Source organism: Manis pentadactyla, chromosome 10 (genome assembly GCF_030020395.1).
Source record: "Manis pentadactyla isolate mManPen7 chromosome 10, mManPen7.hap1, whole genome shotgun sequence".
NCBI lineage: Eukaryota > Metazoa > Chordata > Mammalia > Pholidota > Manidae > Manis > Manis pentadactyla.
The window spans coordinates 105,704,976-105,724,154 of record NC_080028.1 but is presented as its reverse complement, the minus strand read 5'-3'; the positions used below and the strand labels follow the sequence as shown (position 1 = coordinate 105,724,154).

At 55.7% G+C, this 19,179-nt stretch overlaps 1 protein-coding gene and 1 long non-coding RNA gene across 9 annotated transcripts in view; one reads left to right on the top strand and one right to left on the bottom strand.

Moving 5' to 3' along the window:
* Positions 1–10,743, bottom strand: part of HDAC7 (histone deacetylase 7) — a 33,182-nt gene extending 22,439 nt beyond the window's left edge. For 2 of the 8 annotated variants that reach the window (XM_057487507.1, XM_057487508.1), the window contains exon 1: positions 6,090–6,415. In XM_057487507.1, the coding sequence (XP_057343490.1) occupies positions 6,090–6,225 (136 nt within the window). In that variant the 5' untranslated portion in view covers positions 6,226–6,415. Of the gene's footprint in view, positions 1–6,089; positions 6,451–9,620; positions 9,717–10,248; positions 10,590–10,724 lie in introns of those variants that run through there. The other 6 variants (XM_057487509.1, XM_036904713.2, XM_036904709.2 and 3 more) reach the window with 6 other exon arrangements.
* Positions 10,744–11,090: 347 nt separating this feature from the next.
* LOC130679190 (uncharacterized) lies at positions 11,091–19,179 on the top strand. The gene is made up of 2 exons (XR_008992266.1): positions 11,091–14,295; positions 16,972–19,179. It is a non-coding gene; the product is annotated as an uncharacterized LOC130679190 (long non-coding RNA).

Sequence of the window (19,179 nt, the reverse complement as noted above, 5' to 3'; positions counted from 1 at the left end):
ACAGATAGCACCTGTTGGCTTTGCATGTTCTAAGCAAGGACTTCAGACTGCATGTGGGAACAATGAGCTGGCGACAGGCTCAGGTCTCAGAGGAGCTTGGGCTTCATTTTCCCTGCCCTTTGGTGCCCAGCTGTATCATTTTGCTGGAAGCTCCCAAGTGCCTCCAGACTCTCTCATTAGCGTCCCAAAGCAAGCTCCCCAGTGCAGGCAGAGGGGTCAGCGGCCCATGGGCAGAGGTTCTGCTCACAGGTGGGTGGCCTGCCCAGACAAAAGCCTTCTGTCCATCCACGGTGAGGGGACTGAGGCTGGGCAGGCTCAGGAGCTGTGCACCAAGAAGGAAGCGGGATGTGAAAGGCCGGCCCGCCCGCCTCTGCAGCCAGCATGCCCCTTTCCCCGTGCCTGGGGCCCTGCAGCAGCTATTTTTAGCTCTTGACACCTGGGTATTTTGCAGCCGCAGGATGTCCGGTTTGGAGTCTCTTTCTGGGAATCCCACATGCGGCTGTTGTAAACAGCCCCACGCAGCGGTGGCCCAAGCTGGGAGCCGGCACCCCCCCTTTCTGCTGTTTGAGATGAATCAAACAGGAAGCAGATGTAACCATGGCAGCAACAGCTTGAGCTCCCAGGGGTGGAAAAGCGTCCTCCCTGGTTCCCTGCCCCCAGCCCAGGTCCTCTGCCCCTCTGTGGCCTCCCCTCCGGGTGAAGGCAGGGGAACCTGGGCCATTCTGAGCTCTGTGTGGCTGTCAGTTCCTGGGGCTGCTGCTCTGGAGAGCTTCACTGTCTCTGGCCAAGGGGAACAGTGGCTCCCCAAGCTCTGCCGGCCTCCTGGAGCCTCAGACCAACCTCAGTCTGCCCTGCCTGTCCTTCAGGAAGGTGTGAAGCAGAAGGCAGAGCTTCTTTGCCCAGGGAGGCTGGCCTCGAGAGCCTACATCCCCTTCCATCACCCACAGTCTTTCCCTAAGGCGAGGTGGCAGGCTCCCGCAGTCCCAGCCCCCGGTCCAGACCACCCCAGACCTCCTCAGGTCCTGAAAGCCCTGGACGACACATGTTCCACGTGCCCTCACTTCCCTTCTCTGGGAGCTCTAATCCCTGAACGGGACGTTCACCGTGATGTCTAACCACCATCTTCCCTACCATAAACAAAACATCCTGAGCAGTCAAGATGGGGGCCCCAGGTGTAGTCTGGGCAGAAGAGGTGAGGTTGTCAGCTTCTGCCTTTGTCTCCCCCTCCCCCACCCCTGGCGCCCCACTCGGACCAGCTGCTGCCTCTCAGCGGCAGCCCAGCCCAGACAGTCTTCTCAAGGGCAGCGCTTGCCCCACAGGAAGCGCAGTCACCACCCCGGGGCTGCCTCTCAGGGCCGCTCCTTCTCCCTCTGAGGCTCACACTCATTCCCCTACACACCGTGCTGCTCCACCTCCTCACCAGACCCTGCCTCCCCATGTCTCTCGCTCCTCTCCCGGCTGCACATGAACCGGGGTGCCCTCCTCGGCTCCGTTCACCTGTGCCACCCACAAGCCACTCAGTCCACTGGAGAGACTGCCAGTTACCATATGAACAATTCCTATCTCTTTGTGATTATTTATAATATGGGTGACGATCAGCCACGTATTGAATGCTTACTGTGTGGATGTTACTGTGCTGGGCATGTCTCATATAGTCCTCTCAACAATCCTAGAAGGTAAATACTGTTATCATTTTACAAAGGAGAAAACTGAGGCTTAAGAGATGTCCCATAGATGGCAGGTAAGTGGAGATGTGGGGCTACAGAACCTAAGCTTATAATCACTACACTGTGTGGACACCCAGTTCCACCCACTCGCCTCAGGGAGGGCCCAGAACACAGTGCAGGCCCACACCAGTGCCTGGCGTGCCTCCTGCACCAGCATGGCCCCTCTGTGTGCTGGCACCCCATCCAGAGAACAGCAACAGCAAAAAATAAGAGATCGTTATCTCTGCCTGTGTCCCTCCACACTTTTGTCTCCAGGAGGCACTCCCGACCTGATCTTCACTTCTTTTTTCGTCTTATATTTTCCCTGCTTTGTGAATGTACATGTTGCTATTTTGTTTTCTGTAAGCTGCCTCCAGCAGGATATAACTAAACAAGCAAACTCCCAGGGCTGCCAGAGGGTCAGGCCCTGTGTGGAAGCAGCCTGGAAGCTGTCAGGCCCTGTATCAGCTGTAGGTTGCACAACCAGAGCAAGTCGCCCTTGGAGTGGCTACTCAGGAGCCGATTCCCTTGGGGAGAGATGCTCTCTTCTTCTCCTTTCTCCCTTACTCTCCCAGGCCTCACACACAGGCAGGCCACAGCAGGTAGAAGGGATGGAGGCGCCCACCAGTGCAGAAGAGACACCCACCTTTGGGGCAGGCTCCTCAGACCAGGAACAAAGCCAATGGCCATTGGCACCTTGGACTGAGTGGGGGAAGGCAGAGGCCACTATGGAGACCCACTATGGGACTGGGGGCATCACGGATGGGAGTCCATGAATAGCAACAAGCTATGGATGCTGGCACTTGCCAAGGTGCCACATTAATATTAACAACAGTAAATACCCCAGAGGTCCCCATCCCCATTGTGCCCTGGAAGCCCCCTCATTTTGCCCTCTATTTCTGGAAGATGGCAGCGGTCTGTTGGGCAGATTCTCCATGTGATGTGACTCCCTTATGCAGCCGATGCTATCCCTGAGACCTGGTCAGCCAGGGTTTCTCCAGATCGCAAATGCAGCCAGGGTGCTTGCACAGCCTGCAGAGAACTCAGTAGCCAGATGCATGGTCCCAGGTACGGAGTCGGACAAACCAGCTGCAAAGGACAATTTCTGGCTGCCTTGAAATTCAATAAGGGGAAAATTTACTGCAGTGGAAGGTGGAGATCACTGACCGAGGAAACAGCACACACAGTGTGATCTCATTTTCGTAACAGTATGGCATATAAAAGCCTATCAGAAAATGGGAAGGTACACACTGAGGAACCGTGGCAGTGCTCTCCGGCTTCTGCGATTGTGGTTTTTTATTTTTTAATTTTTGCTTGTCTGTGTTGTCTATCTACAATGCACACGAACTGCCTTGGTAATAATAAAACAGAATACAGATGCACATATACACACACAAATATAAAGATGGTGCAGCCAATGGGTGGCAAAGTCAAGAAGTAACCTCTGGTTCCCGCGACAACCAGCACACGGAGCTTTTGTCGACTATATACTATGTTCTTGGACCTCATATTCTCTGAGGTTCTGTGTTGTCTACCACCCAGGGTCCTCTGCCTCCCCTGAATCACCAGCGGGTCTGGGCACAAAGTCAGGGATGACTTAATGAATGCCTGTAGGCTGAATAATGATCATTTCCTGAAAGAAATGCCTCCTGCCTCTTCTAGGGCCACAGTGCTGGTAATACTCACTGCTGACATCACTGGCCTTCCCATCCCTCCTCTACCTCATGTTCCTCTTAAGAATTGCCAGGGAAGGGCTAAAATAAAGGTCACCCGAGCAGATGCTGGCCAGGTACCAGCACCAAGGCCGTCAGGTGGTCCTGTCTCAAGCCCTCCCCAGTGCCAGCTGGCTGTGAGGCCTTCGGGTCCCTCACACCCTGCCTCACTGGGGGCGGCTGCAGGCGGCAGTGAACGCGAGAGGAAAGGGGTCCACCCTGCGACTTCTGGCTGTGGACTCCTGCCGCTCCAGGCCCTTAGGGTGGAGGAATCTGGAACAGTGAATTTGGCCTGTTTTTTCCTGTGATCTGGGGCTGGGCCCAGTTTCTGTTCTTCATGTCTCTGACATTCCCTATCCCTGACCTTCAAAAATATGAACAATAACACCAATAATAATGATGAATATTCTGTGTGCACTGACTTCATACCACGCATGGTTTTAACATTACTTACTTCAATCCTGGTAGCAACCCCGTGAGGTTGAAACTGTTATTATCGTCACATGACTGAGACAGAGAAACTGAGGCACGGAGAGAGCCATGTGCCAAGGTTACACTTAACTGTTTGCAGAAGAAATAGAGACTGCCAAAGCCATCCCTTACTGGGAGGCCTTTCTGCCAAGCTTTGCAACAGGCACAGTGCAGTCCAGGCTGGATTAACATCGGCAGGGTGCTTTAGAGCCCACCAAATGTTAACAAATGCATATGAGAAAATCACCACTTGGAAGAGGAGGAAACCAGGACTGGAGAGCCCTTGGCAGCCTCACACAAGGTCCCACAGCCAGTTGGCAGAGACTTTCCCTGAATCACACAGTACCCCCCCACCTCCCCCGGCCCAACTCTAGAGGGGCTCCGAGGGCCTGGAGGGGACATGCACATCCTCTGGAATGTGGGGGTGAAGCCTGCGCTCAGCCCCTCGCCCCAGCTGGGGGTGGCGGTGCTGTGCCGGCTCCTCATCAGTGTCTCCACAGTGACTCACTCCTGGGACCCAGGGGAAGCACAGCCCTGTGCTCCGGGCAAACACTGCCTGCTGCCTGCCCCGCCTCCAGCTCCCCGCCTCCACATTTGCTAACCGAAACCCGGCTGCTGCTATTTTTAACCCTCCAGCTCCCCCTTGCCTGGGGCTCCCCCTTTCACCCCACCCCCACCCTCTGCCCCAACCGGGTGCCACCAGCCTGTCATTCTGAGAGCAGTTCTACAACCTGAACGCCCTCAAGGGCGCAGCGGATGCCCATGCAGGTTTGTGGAGCAAGAAAAACAAGACGGTTGCAGCCCAGGCGCCGAATTCCCCCACCCCGGGCTCTTTCCGAACCTGCGGCTCCCAGCCTGCCCTGCTTCCCCTGGCCGTGCTGGGAGCTAGAGGAGGCAGGACTGGGACTTGGAGGGCTGGGGTGACAGCAGGAGCCAGAGCTGGCTCCTCGGAATGGGTTCTGCGGGGAGTCAGGCAGGACTCCAGAAGGGGAGTGAGGTACCCCTCTTTCTTCCCAGGACATGAGGCGCTACGCTCCCCGAAGGCCTATGGTCCTGACAGCCAGTTTCCCATCCCTGCAAACTACATGGTGGGGGGTGGGAAGGCATGGCAACAGAGGGTATGAGTTTAGTCCAGGGCCCTCCCATTAGGAGAATCCCCTCCCCATCCTGCTATGGGGGTTGTGGAGCCCCCAGAGTTGAGCTTGGGTGGGAAGGCCTGGGAGGCACAGGAGTCGACGGGGTTTGTGCACTGAGCAGCCTAAAGGAGGCCCAGGGTGGAATGCCAGCCAGGGGGGCAGGGGGAGACAGGGTCTTTTCTCTATACTCAGGTCTCTAAGCCACAGGTACTACAGGGAAAACCTACCAGGAGAAGAGGTTGGGGATGAGAGGGTCTGAAGGCCACTTGTGTATGTGAAAGTGAGCCTCCTGAGGGCGAAAAGGACAGAACTGTAAGGGGGCAGTGAGGACACTGCCTTCTAGCTGTGGCTGCCCCTCTGGGCTCAGGGTCTCTCCCAGGGGGGACAGGTTCCAAGAGCCCAGGAAAGGCCCTGGGGCGCCTAGCCAAAGGGCTCTCCATGCTTTCTCCTGCCCTGTCCTCTCTTCCAGGGCCCAGGTCCTCACCAACCTTGACCCCCTCTCTCCACTGTGATTCCTAAACCAAGTAAATAAATCCCAGGGGCCACAGAGGCAGCCAGGCTAGACCCAGAGGGGAGGGACTTGGCACAGGAGTTCCCAGGTAGGGAGATGATGTGGGAGGAAGGTGACGCAGAGGCGTCAGGAATGGGTGATGTTCGAGAGCTCCCGGAGGGTGTCACCTTCCCGGCACACACAACACATCCACAGGGCCGTGGACTCGGCCCCATGAAGGGAAAAGACTGCATCCCCACTCCATGGAGCAGCCTGTTTCAGCCCTGTCCAGCCCTCCCTCCTGCCAACCTCCACGAGCCGCTTCTGGAGAAGAGAGCTTGCTGGCTTTGATGCCAGCGCTCAGCCCAGGTCCCGACCTGGATCCAGGCGATGCCCAAGCATGGCTGGGAAGCCTCTGGGACTAACCTCTCGTCTAGGCATCAGTCACCTTCTCAGCAGGCCTCCCCTGGCCACCCTAGCTAAGTCCCACCTTGTTAATCTCAGTTGCTGTACCAGTTCATTTCCTTGTTAGGGCCTTTACAATGTGTAACTAGATACACACTCATTTCTTTACCTGCTTCTTTGTTACTGTCTGTCTCCTCCATGAAGTACAAGTTCCCGGAGGTCAGCACTCCACTTCTGTGTTCACTGCATGTCTGTGCCTGGTGCTGGGCACACAGCAAGGCCCAGAGTGCCTCCAGTGAATGCATGGAGAGTTGATGACTGGCTCAGCACATGGGGCCTCTGGCTGCCAGCATCACCTTTAGGGGTGATGCTCAACAGTTCCAGGATTTCCCCAGGGAGGACAGAGCAGGATATAACAGGAAGAACAAGGTCAGGGAGCATGGGACCCCAGGGGAAAGGGCAAGGCCCAGCTGGCATCCGCACCAGCCTTATCTGGTCCCCTTCATCGTGCCGCCTATGGACACAGGCATACTGCATACACAGTGTGCACAGGTGGGCTAGCCTTAGAAGGCCTGAGTTTTGTCCTGGTTCTTTCTCTTAATTACTGTCTTCTTACACAAACCACATACCTTCTATGGGCCTCAGTTTCCTCAAAAAAAATGAAGAGGTTGGCCCAGATCAGTGCTCTTCAAACACCGCTTTGCAGAATTACCTGAAGCACACATTAAAATCCACATTCCCAGGCCCACCCCTGCAGAGTCAGTCTGGAATGGGATTTGAGGATCTTTATTTTTAACATACTCCCAGGTGACTCTGAAACAAATGGTCTAGACACTAGCATTTGAGAATCATGGATGACATGGTACTTGCCAGACTTCTATTAAAAAGCCATTCCTGCACAGGTATACACCCCCCATCAAACATGTCGGTATACCCCATGCAGAGCCTTCAATTGCAAAGGTGCACACCTATACATGACACACATTTGTACTACATGTGTGCATACTCCAAAAATACACGACGCTGAGCTACCACATGGATCACATATTACCACAGAACCACATGTACATACAAAGCCTGGGGGTATACACACAGACCCCCATCACACACCCAGTGGGCATGTACACCCGTCACACATTGACCCACGCTAAACAGACACTATCCTGAAATTATTTTGTCTCTGGGAACTGGTCCAGGACCAAAGGAGTTGTGCTCCACTGATGAAAACATTCCTCTGCCACCCCTACCACTACCCGTGCCCCAGGCAGCATGCTGTTACCTAGGGGTAGGGCTGCTGAGAAGCGGGCAGCGGAGAGATGGGGTGAGGGAAAGCCTGCAGCAAGGACATCCAAAGGGGCCTCCACCCAGCACCCTAGTCAGGGCTTGCTCAGCCCACTCACCTAGACTCCCAGGCCCTGGTCCTCGGGAGCCAAAAGCGTTAGGGAGGTGGCCCAGTCTAGGGACTCCTCCTAACACGCAGGCTAAGGAAAGGGCTTCCTGCAGCCTGAAGGTCTGGGTTCCCCTGGGAAGGTTACCACAGAAACCCAGGGTAGGGGGTGGGGGGAATATCACAGGGAAACACAATACCCGGCAGGGTCACCTGCTGACCAGGCTTCCTGCCATGTTGCCCACCGCCCCCCTCATCCCACTGCCCTCTCGGCCTCCTCTTGCTTCAGCCTGGACCTCCTTACCAACACTCTCCTGGCCTCCCCTGGGTTGGGGGGAAAAGCCTTGTGCAGAAACTCTACCCTCAATGGGTCCAAACAACAATATGAGGGATGGCCCAGGGCTAAGCCCCCACTCCTAATCCTACTAATGCCCCAGCACAGGAAATCAGGAAATCAAGCTTCCTGCCCCAGAGGAAGTGCCCCATCTAGTGAACAAACTCACCACCACACACACACACACATGCACACACGAACGCACGCACGCACGCACACGACCGCGCGCATAGTCTGAGGCTTCAGTAGGACGATGCCCTCCCCGCAGCTCCAGGCCTTACTCCAGCCCTGTTTCCAGATATAGCCCACACCCCACTACTGGCCCCAGTCTCAAGTCTGAGGACAGGCGAGAGCTAAGGTGTGAGGGATGGACACGGGCAAAACCTGCGCCAGGCCATGGAGACCAGAATAGGCAACAGCAGTTAGGTCTGGTTCCTGCCCCCAGCCTGCCCATTCCCTGGCTGTGTGACCCTGAGCCTTGCATTAATTCATCTTCTCTAAGGCCCCTGCCAACTTCAAAATTACCAGCTCTTAGTGAAAGACCAGGAGAAAAAGACAGAAAGGAGTTGGAAATTACATGGACTTCTGCCTTCCGGGTCCTTCGGCAAGCATGCCGACAGCTATAGGAGGTCCCCACTCTCCACTCCTACATTGCGTGAATTTCTCACTCCCAAAGGTCTTATAACAGGATTGGGTAAGATAAAGTTCCAATTCTCATTCCCAGAGGCCACCAAAAATGAAAGCTGGGGTCCATTATCCTTGAAGTAAGGGGCATAAGAGCCCCCACACTGGACACCAAATACACCTCTTTATAGTCAGCCTGCCCTCCTCTGCTCTTGGAAGTGTACCTGAAATTTTCTTCACATTCTGTTGATGGGTTCTAGTGTCGAAGCAGAGTGACCAGTTTAGACCCTTGGGAGGGTGAGGGCCACTACAAGACCTGAGTGCACCCTTCCCAGGCTCAGGGTCCCAGCTTGAGACCTGGCAGGCAGAGACACCCACCCACAGGCTCAAGTCAAGCAACAAGGCCTCAGGAGACCACTGCCCAGGGCCATTCCAGATGTAACACCAAGAGGCACCTGGCCCCCTCTGAGCACAAGGAACATCAGGGACTAGATGTGGGGGAAGGGTCCCACTGACTCCAGGATCTGGTTCCAGCCTAGCTTAACTGGGCACCACAGTGGACTGCTTTGTGCCTCAGTTTCCCTCAGAAGTGCCTGCAGAGATTACTAATTAATTGAGGGGCAAAGAGAGAAAAGAGAGCAGGAAGTAACAAGAATGAGATGCTAAGAGATGGCTTGCAGAAGCTGAAGGGACCTGGGAATTATAAGGGGGTTGGCATGAGAGAAGTGTGTGTGGCAGCCTAAGCCACTCCAGGGTCCTGGCCTATGGGGTCCTGTTAAGGAGAAACGGGCTGCCAAAGTGCCCCACTAGGGGGTGGAGGGCCGAGTCACAGCCTCCTTTCAGCGCAGGGGCACTGAGGAAGGTCCCCTTGGGTCCAGGTGCAAGGCTCAGGAATAGGCTGAGTCCAGGTGCTGAGTCCTCAGAAAGGCCGCCGAGAACCCATGCCGTGCTTCTCACCCTACGAACTGGCAGGCAGAGCTGGGCCTCAAGCAGATGCTGGATGGCGGTGTGGGACGGATGGGCAGCAGCAAGATAGCTGGAGTCCAGATACAAGGGGAGGCCTGGGTCCGCAGGACTGCCAGGAGGGACAAGGGCATGGCCTGGGCATGGCGGGAGAGGCAGCAGGGTTGCAGGTCAGACCGGAAGGGGCAACCAGAGGCAAGCAGATCTTAGGCAGAGGGAACTGGGCGGCCTGCAGGTCCCGGAGAGCCTCTCCCGGCCCAAGAGCCTAGACGCTCCAGGCGTCAGAGTCCAGCCCAGCTGCCAGGTCTGCCGCCTGCCGCACACTCCCCAGCACCAGCGGACTCCAGGCTTGGTCCTGCCCTCCCGCCCCAGTACACAGCCCGCGGCCCCACCTTCCCGCGCCGCGGCCCGCACCTCCGCGGCTCTCTCGGGCACAGGTGCCTCTTCGCCGGATGGTGAGCAAAGGCGGGGGACGGCGCTCGGAGAGGCCTCGCCGTCCTGACCCTCCCTCCGGGGATCACTCTCCGCCGCGGAGCGGGCGCAGGGAGGCCCTGCCGGGATCCGCGGATGGGGGCGCTGATGTCCAGCGCCGCTAGCCCTGCCCCAACTCAGTGGGTCCTGCCCTTTGCCCTCGCGCTTCCAAACCTTCCGCCCCGGAGCACCGCCCCCTCCCGAGGCCGCGGCGTCTGTCCCTCCCTTCCCGGTTCCCCGGCCCGTCCTCGCAGGGACTGAGAATAATGGTACGGGGACCTGTGTGCCGGCGGCCCGGGGCCTCTTACTCCCTCCCTCCGGCCTGTCGCTGCCCCGGGGCGGGCGGATGTGGGCGCCCCGCGGGAGGCCCGAGCCCTCCGGCCTGAGCCCTCCGGCCCCGAACCAGCTCCAGCCGGGAGCCTGCCGGAGCCCCGCGCAGCCAGGGGGGCGCGGGCTCGGGGGGCGCACGCAGGGCCCGGCCCGCGCGGCCGGCCAGGGCCGGGCGGCGCCGCGCGCAGGGCGGGGCGGGGGCGGCCGCCCAGTACTCACCGGCGCGGGGGCTGTGCATCCAGGGGCCGGGGCCCTCAGAGCGGGGGGCTCATGGCGCGCCGGGGGCTGGGCGCCGGCCTCACATCCCCCCAGTCGCCGAGGCTGCGGAGCGACTCTGAGACGCGGGAGGAAGGGAGGGGGCCGGGAGGGGGAGGGCCCTGGCAGCCCGGCCGGCCGGGTAGGATGACAATGGAAGGAAATGCTTTATCTGAGGCTGAGAGCGGGCCAAGGGGGAGGGGAAGGAGGGGGCCGGCGCTCGCGGCCCTGGGACACGCCGCCCCGCAGACCCGGAGCGGCGCGCGCGCGGGCGGGCGGCAGGCACGGCGCGGCCTGACCGCGGCGCTGGGCTGCAAGGCATCGCCGACCCCGGGGCGTGGGACGCGACCCCGACCCGCGCGCGGCCGCCGCGCTGCCGCCCAGCCCCGAGCCGCGCCGCGACGCACCGACCCGCGCACAATTCCCGGAAAGCCAGATACCTGAGCGCACGCACCCGTGCACACACAACGCACGCGAGCACACACCCGTGTTTACACCCGGCAGGATCCTTCGCGCTCCCAAGTACAGACACGTAGAGCCCACAAGCAAACCACCACGCACGGGCACAGTGGAACACGCGTGGAATCCCAAGTCCCGTGCTAGGAATCCCAGACGGACCCCCCACCCCCACCCCAAGAATGACTTGCCTGAGGAAAGTTCCAGGATCTGATTTGAATCACTGTCCAGCCCTCCCCCTCTGCCACTCCCGCCCCCACGCCTGCTGAGGGGAACAGAAGGGTCCAGCCTGTTCCTATTAAAAGAAAAGGGGGCTGGGGGTTGTGCGGATTTTGAAAGTTTTCTTTTTTTAAAGGAATTTCTCAAGGGATTTCCTCCCCTCCTCTCCTCTTCCTCCCGTTCCTCCCCTCCCGCCGCCTCCCGCCCCGTCTTTACCCCTCCCGGTCCCTATGAGTCAAACTTCAGCAATGTGCCCAGTGTCTCCCAGTGCATTACAGCGGATCACAGAAATGTTCCAGTCTGTGAGTTGGAATGCGGCCGCCTCCAGCCCTCCTTGGGCTAGTAAACTCGGCTCCGGTGGCTTTACGCAGCAGCCCTCCCTGCCCCCTCCTTTTCAGCAGGTCGAGGTCATATTCAGGGGTCAGGGGCTGCGGACCTCACCGCTCTGCTTTCTGGCGTAGCCTGTCGGCCCTGTCGCCTCTAGCAATCTGCTGGGTCAGAGACACAGCGGTTCCTGGGAAGGGAAGAGGTCCACGACTCTGAGCGGGCTCTCCTGTAGTGTGAGGCAAGCACCGAGGCCGGTTGCGGCTTCTCTCCATCCCATCCTACCTCCCTCTGTTCTGGGAACCGCAAGATTCTCACAGTTCTACAGAAGCAGAAACTGAGGCTGAGCCAGACACAGAGGCACATCAGAGGTGAAGCAAGGGTCCACAGTGGCCGAGCAGGGCTTGGCCACGCCCAGGTCTAGCTTTTGCCCACTACTCCCTGTTCCTGCAAGCAGTGCCCTCCTCGCTGCCTGTTGCTACCTTGGAGTTCAGCTGCTGGCTTCCTACGTCAGTCCTTTCCTCCCGCTCATTCAACAGACAGATCCTAGACCTTTGCATTTATTAAATTATCCTCACACACTCCTTTCCTGCCCTCCATGCCCTGCTACAACATGGCACCACCGCATTACACACCTCTCCTACTGTTCTGCTCAGTGCCTCCTGGTACTTAATGCTCAATGATGTTGGTCGTTATTATTACTATTATTATTTCAGCCAAACTGGTCTGTTTGCAGCTTCCCATCATGACCAACTCCTGACCTTGGTTTATCTAGTTCCCTCCCAAAATGGATGTCTTCCCAGTCCCTTTCTCTTCCTGTGGAAATCTTCCCAGTCCTCAGGGTCTATACCACCTCCTCCACTTTCCCTGATTATCATAGCTAAAGGGATTCTTTCCTTCCCTTAAAGTACCCCACCCAGCACATTGTCAGTCTTTCTCTCTACATTGACATTCACCCACCTACTCTATCTCAATTCTCCTTCTCTTTCCGGAGAATGTTCAAAGGTGGACATCCCCTGAGCCCGGCTACTGTCTTAGCACAGTTCTTATAGGGTCTTGCCAAGTGCCTTGCACAGAATTCAAGCTCCCTATGGGTTATTTGTTGAATTGAGACAGAGGTTCATGGCCTTCAAGGACCGTCCCCTAGCTAGACACCACCACTGCACCCTTCTTTCCCATGCCTCCCCATGCTGACTTGGCAAGACACATGTCCCTCCACCTCGTGTGTGTGCTTCACAGCCCTCACCTTTAAGCCAGACCTCCCTCCTTCCATATCCTTTCTCTGTGCCCACAGCCTCCAGAAGAATTGCTTGGTTACTTCAGACTCCCAGCCTTTCCCCTGTTGTCTCTGTCCTTTGGCGCCACAGTGTCCCCACCTAATATCCACCAGGACTCCTGTACCTATTTGTGAACTGAAATCAGGCCCTTGTTTGCTCATTTCTACCATGAGCATCATCCATCTGTTTGTGAGCCTTCTTTTTCTTTTTGACCAGATCACTGAGTTCTGAGAGATTTCAACAAAAAGGGTATCTCCCCCTGCCTCAATCTGTGTCCACAGTGCCCAGCACATGGCTTTTTACACACCGCAGGACTCACTTCCCCCAAAGTATAGACAGAGAGAAAAACTGTAAGATTTACATCTGGGAAGCTGGACTGTGCTCCTCTTTCCCCTCCTAGCTTTCCTTACCTCTCCATCACTATCACCACCCCCACTGCAGAGTCTTAAGCCAGTTTCTAAGTCGCACATCCCCTGCTGGGGAATCTTACAGAGCCACCAGGAACCCTAAGAGGCATGAGGCTGAGAAGTGCAAATGACTTCTCTTTCCTCTACCCTAATCACCATGGGAAGTTTTTAAAAAGGCTCTTGACTCCAGGCCTCTCACAGACTGCCCAGCTAAGCACCCAACTGAGGGGATGAGCCCTGGGAGACCTGCCTTGACTCCCTCAAGTCTTCCTGGAGGCTCTGGCCAGGACACAGCTTGAGGACTCCCATCTTCTGCTTCTCTTTGGGGTTCTGGGCCTACTTGACCTCCTTCTCTTTTTCTTTCTCCTCTTCTTCTACCTTTTACTGACTGTTTACCATGTAACAGCCTTCTGCTATCCCCTTAGGAAACATTAGATAATTTAATCTTAACAGTAATCCTTATGCTCATGATTAAAGAATGACCTATAGAGGTTGAGAAAAACCTGACCAAAATTATACAACTAGTAAATGATGGGGCCATTGATTCATTCAGCAAATATTATTGTTGCCCACCTTGTGCCAGGATTCAAAGCTCCAGAAAGTCATCTGGTCTAAACCTCAGGACACTGAGACCACTTCTGTCCCAGCCTTCTAGATGTGGTCACTGAAGCCACAGTTCCTCCCCGAAGCCGCACTTCCCACACTTCGTCTACAAAGCCAGTGAGACAGTGCTCGGCCCCAATGCCTCGGTGGGATTTCAGAGGACAGCCATGGCGGGAAGTTGGGTTGGGCTTCGCATTTAAGTTTCCAAACCTGGAATCAAATGCTAATACACAGGGTTTGGGACTGGCAGACTAAAAGGGGAGGTAGATCCCCAAGGGTTTCAGGGGACCAGACATAGCAAGTGGAAGGCAGCAGGGCAGGAAGGAAGAGAAGAAGGCAGGAAAGGAGGGAAGGATAGGAGAGAAGATAATTAGGATTGAGTGTTCGTTTGTATTATGTGCTGCTCAAGGCCCTTACACTTATATCTCATTATTGTCCTCAATGTTTTAGTGAGCAAACTAAAGCTTAGAAAGACAAAATGATTTGCCCATGTCCACAGAGCCCGTAAGTGACTTAATCCCAAGTGTGTTGATTCAGAGCCTGTGCAGTTTCTCCTAGCAGGTGGAAACAATGCAGAAGCTGCTGCCAGCATCCTGCCCCCGTGTGAACCTGGTCACTTGAGGTCCTGGCCAATCGGTGTGTGACATCCTAGATGCCAAGTTACCTCCCTCACTGCCCCCCACCATGCTGTCTCATCCCTGGTTCCCACCTTTCCCTGTTGCACTGTGTAAGTATTCTAGCTAGGCTTGAGGTGTGTGTGGCTTTGGGGTGTAGCCAGCCAGACCTTCATCACCATTTCAGGATCTAAGAGAAGAGGTTATACATCTTCTTGGACTGGATGTATTGGTTGGATAGTCTGATGGGCAGAATCGGATGAATAAATCAAGAAGAGGCTGGGACATGGCTGTAAGACCAGATGGCTCGAGTAGGGAGGCAAGATGACCATGGGCACCAGGCAAGTGGAGAGAACCAAGGACGGCCCTCCCCCCGTCCCCCTACAGTGTCAACAAGGTGATGTGGTTTCCCCTGTGGTCTGTTGCCCTAGACACCTGCAGTTCCGAGTGTGTGTGTGTCTTTGTGCCAACAGTGTGGTGAGGGGACACAAGGAGAAAGCAGTGGGACAGGATAAGGAGGGGCAAGAAGCCAAAGGCAGGGTCTCTTCAACCCCAACACTATGAAGGCAAGCTGAACGCAAAAGATAGTAGAGGCCACTCCCTTGACTGCCCCAGGTCCAAGTCAGGGACAATAGGAGAGAGCTGGAAGAGAGGCCTGTGGGTGTCCAGGCCCTGGGCTGGGGCTGGAAGTCAGGGGCCTTGAGTTCTAGGCCCAATCCTCCCATTAACTTCCTGGGTCACACCTTTCTAAGTCTCAGTTTCCTGCTCTGTGAAATAGCAATGTCTTGGCTATCTACCTCACAGGGCTGATATGAGAGCATACGAATTACATATGCAAAGTTTGTACCCCTGTGAGTTTTTAAATTGTTGTTCTAATTGCATAAGAAATATTACAGCTGCTTACTCTGGCCTCTGGATTCACAACACACACAGTGGCGATAAAAAATGTTAAAGGGAACATTAACAGCCTCGGCCTTTTGATTACAATATGTGTGGGGGAAACAAAACAAACACATAAAATACTTGAAAGCCTCTTGCAAAGGCAGCTATTTAAAAAATCTCATTATCTGTGTGATATTGGCCAAGTCACAACCTCTCTGGGCCTCAGTTTTCCTATCTATCAAATGAGGAAACTGGTTTAAATCCATCTCCACTTATTTTTCGGAGTCTGAAGCAGTTTTCTGATTCTGTTATTCTGAGTACAAATGAGAACACAGCAAAGAGGAAAGACCAGCATGGATCAAGGCCTGAATGAAATAGGGAAATTTTGAGCTGGGTTTTGGAGCAGCCCAGATGTGTGAATCAGTGTTGGGGAGGGTGGGTGACATTCCAGGTAGGGAGCACGGCGTGTGCAGGGCAGGCGAGGAAGCAGAGGGGTGGCAAACAGATTAGCTGGGCTTGGGAATGAGGTAGGACTGGCAGGAAGCTAGGATGGGGCAGTCCCCAGGGCTGAGACAGCCGAGACACAAGAGTGGGTGAGGAAGATGGGTGGGAAGACACTCTTAGCCCCAGAGGTCCCTGCCAAAAGCCCATGCAGCCAAACTCCACCCAGGAGACAGGGAAAGAAAGGTTCTCTGGCCAAGAGGCCTCACCCACCCTTCCCTGCTCTACCAGCCCCACTCCCAGCCTGGAGGTGAATGAGGGCTCCCTGAAGCCAAAGCCTTGTCAGTGATGGAAACAAATGAATGGGGGCGCCGCCACGTCCGTAACAACAATGCCAGCAACAGAACAATAATACTGACAGTTACTATGACAAGATGGAACTAAGTACCTGTCACCTGCCCTCTGATAAAACCCCACAGCCCCAAAGCCTCTTGCTATGACCATCCCATATATTACAATGTCTGCTCGTAACAGCTGTAAGTGATGTATAAGATTATCTAATCTATGGCATTCCCCCAATCCTGATATGAAATCACTTAGATGAACATGTGAAAAACAGATTCATGGCCCCCCTCACAGACCCGATCAGACTCTGGGGTGATAGCCCAGTAATGGGAAGCTCATGGGGAGTTCTAAGGTGGGGTTAGATTTGGGATGCCCTGACCTAATGCAAACTACTCCTTTTACAGCAGAGGAAACAGCTCCCCCTGCCACCCCGGGGGAAATAGCTTGCCAAAGACAGCATAGTCAATCAGTGCCCGGGGAGCAGGCAGAGAGCCAGGGGTCCAAGCTTCTAGCTCAGCACCCCTTTGGCAGCCTGCACTGCCCCCCCAGAGAGATGCCTATGCCAGCAGAGACCATGGTCAGGAGCCACTGGGCCAGGCGCTAACCAGGAGCAAGAAATTTGTCTGAGTTGCAAAACGTCTTTCCGCAGCCAGCTCACAATTTCTCACTCCAGGGTCCCCTGCAGGGATGCGGTGATCCCCCCACCGGTGGGCTTGGGGGTTCAGCCTTGCCACACGCATCCAACAGGACCCGCTGCAGCTCTAGTGGCTATGTTGGCTGGAAGGCAGGGTGCCTCTTGGCTACAAGCCTAATGGTTCCTCTTTGGAGGCACTTAACTCTGGCCACAGAGTCTTCCAGGGAAGACCTTGGGAAGGTCCTGGCCTAAGGACACTCACCTCTCTTCTTCAGGAGTGTCTTTCAAGGTGGGTCTGTACTATGCCTCTGTGTGGCCAGGGAGTAGAGATCAGAAAGGAGTGACAAACTGAGGTGAGGGTGGCTAAGTAGGGTGAGTGGGAATGTCCTTGTCATGACCTTGAGGTGCCCCACCCACATGTGACCACCCCAGACTCTTTTGCATTAGTATAATTTCATATTTATTAAGCACCTACTTCATGCCAGGTTCTTGGGCACAAAGGCCAAAGAAGCCACAGTCCCTGTCACTGAGGAATTTGTCATCTCCTGGAGAGCAGGGCACAGCTACAAAAAGGCCAGAGAGGGAGAAGACTGCCAGGAAGGACTCCAGTGGCCCGCGCTGCCAAGGACATCTGTGCGCACAGAGTCACAGGAGGCCCACGCTGAAGGTGGTGTAGCTGATTGCCAGGTCCTTGTGGGCCAGGGCAGCTCTCCGACCTGCCCGCTTCTGTGCTCGGAGCAGGGTTCTAGAAGTCTCTGCCCTGTCGAATCCGTCATGCCAGCTCTGCCTGAGTGAATAGGGGCAGGAGGACACTGTCTCCCCATGGCAGACCCTGAGGCTGGGTTCCATGCTTCTCCGCTATGAGCTTTCAAGGAACCATTTAGAAACCTGTAGAGGAATGGCTGCAGCTGGGCAGTGGTGTTGCGGTTAAAGCCAGACCTGGAGTCAGGCTGCCTGGCTGGAGCTTGTTGCTCACCCACTGCATAATCTAAGCACGTTCTTTCGCCCCTCAGAAGCTCCTCACTTGCATACTGGGGTGTGAAGTGCCTATCACCTTAGGGCTGCTGGGAAGATGATGAGATGGGGACTTGACGTGCTTATTACAGAGCCTGGTGCACCCCAGGCTCCCCGTAAGGTTCCAGCTGCATGCAGACATTAGAAAACTAAGTCCTGTCTCTCTGTCCCACTAAGCTGCAGTTTTCCTCTGCAAATTCGGTCTGAAAATGAATACTGACCTAATTTGTGCAAATAAATCCAAAGAGGTTTATAGCCCAAGCTGACCCTTCTGGGATGCACAGGATATGGCCAGGCTGTGGGAACGGGCAAAATATGTGGAACCTTCCCAATCCTGCTGGTACTCAAGGTGTGGCCTCAGAGCTGACTCAGAGTTGAGGGCAGCCTGGATCGGGGTACAGGGAAAGCCCGCACTGACTGCAAAGGGCCTCACCTCCACTCTGGCACTACATCTGGAGTGACCGGCACATCTGGTTACATCCCTGGGGCAATGGCCACAGCTGCTGACATTTGAGGGAGGAGAGATCTGGCTCCCCAGCAAGGGCCTGGGGGACTATAAATAACTAGCTAAGAGGACCAGGGGGATGAGGTTGACCTTTTGGGGGGGCAGGAGCGCCTGGCTACTTTCCCCACCCCCTTGGGTCCAGAGCCAGAGTTTTAGCAAAACAGGAAGAGGCAGCAGCTGCTGGGAAAGTAGGAGTGGCTCCCCTTCCTCCACTTGCCTGGGGCCTTCGGATCCCAGCCAGGACCTGGGAGAGGTGGAGTCTTGGGGATGTTGGGGGAGGGTGCAGAGGGAGGGGCAGACCCATGCAGACTGTGGCCCCAGCTTCTGGTGCCCTCCTATGGCTCAGCTGGGGCATAGGCCCGGGAGAATGAGCCAGAGAAGGGCAGCCTAGTGTTCTGTGCCCACCGCCCTTCCCCCTCCCATTCCCTTTCTGTTCCCCTTTCAGTGGGACAACAGGGAGGACAGGCATTAGGAAGGAGAGTAAAACATGCCTGTGAGCCGGGGAGTGTATCCAGAGGCGCAGCATGACGCCAAGCCCACCCTTTTCTCATTCCCTCCCAGACTACAGGTGGGCTGAGCCTGAGCCCAGGAGGGGTGGACAGAGCCCTCTGGGCAGGCGGATGCATGCCTCTGGGCTTCTGGAGAGGGGCCCAGGGCCTGGTCCTGCGGGATGATGGGGAACTTCCCCACAGACGGTTTGAGCTGGGGAGATCCAAGGCTTTGGGGTGGCTCTCGGTGGCTGTTTTCCTGGAGTAACAGAACCCCCACAGGGGTGAGCTCTGGGGGGCCATGGCACGGCTCAGAGGGCCCCAGGAAATCCAGGATCAAAGGAGCCTTGCCTGGGGCAGACGGACCACCCAGAGTCTGTCCTTCCGTGTTTAGCTGGCTGGTGACGTCCGGCCGGAGCCTCCGCTGCCCAGGCTCCAGGCTCTGCGTCTGCCTGTGTCACGCCCCCTCCCTGCGCCTCAGCTGGGAGCCCCGTGTTTTGCCTGCTGGAGAATCTAGACGGCGCACCACCCTATAGAATCAGAAGGTGAACCACATATGTAACCTTACATTTTCTTTAAAAAAAAAAGCTAAAATAAATAGGTGATGTAATTTTAATAGTATACTTATTTAACCTAATATATGTAAAACCTTTCAGCATATAATCAAAACAAAAAGTTACTGATGA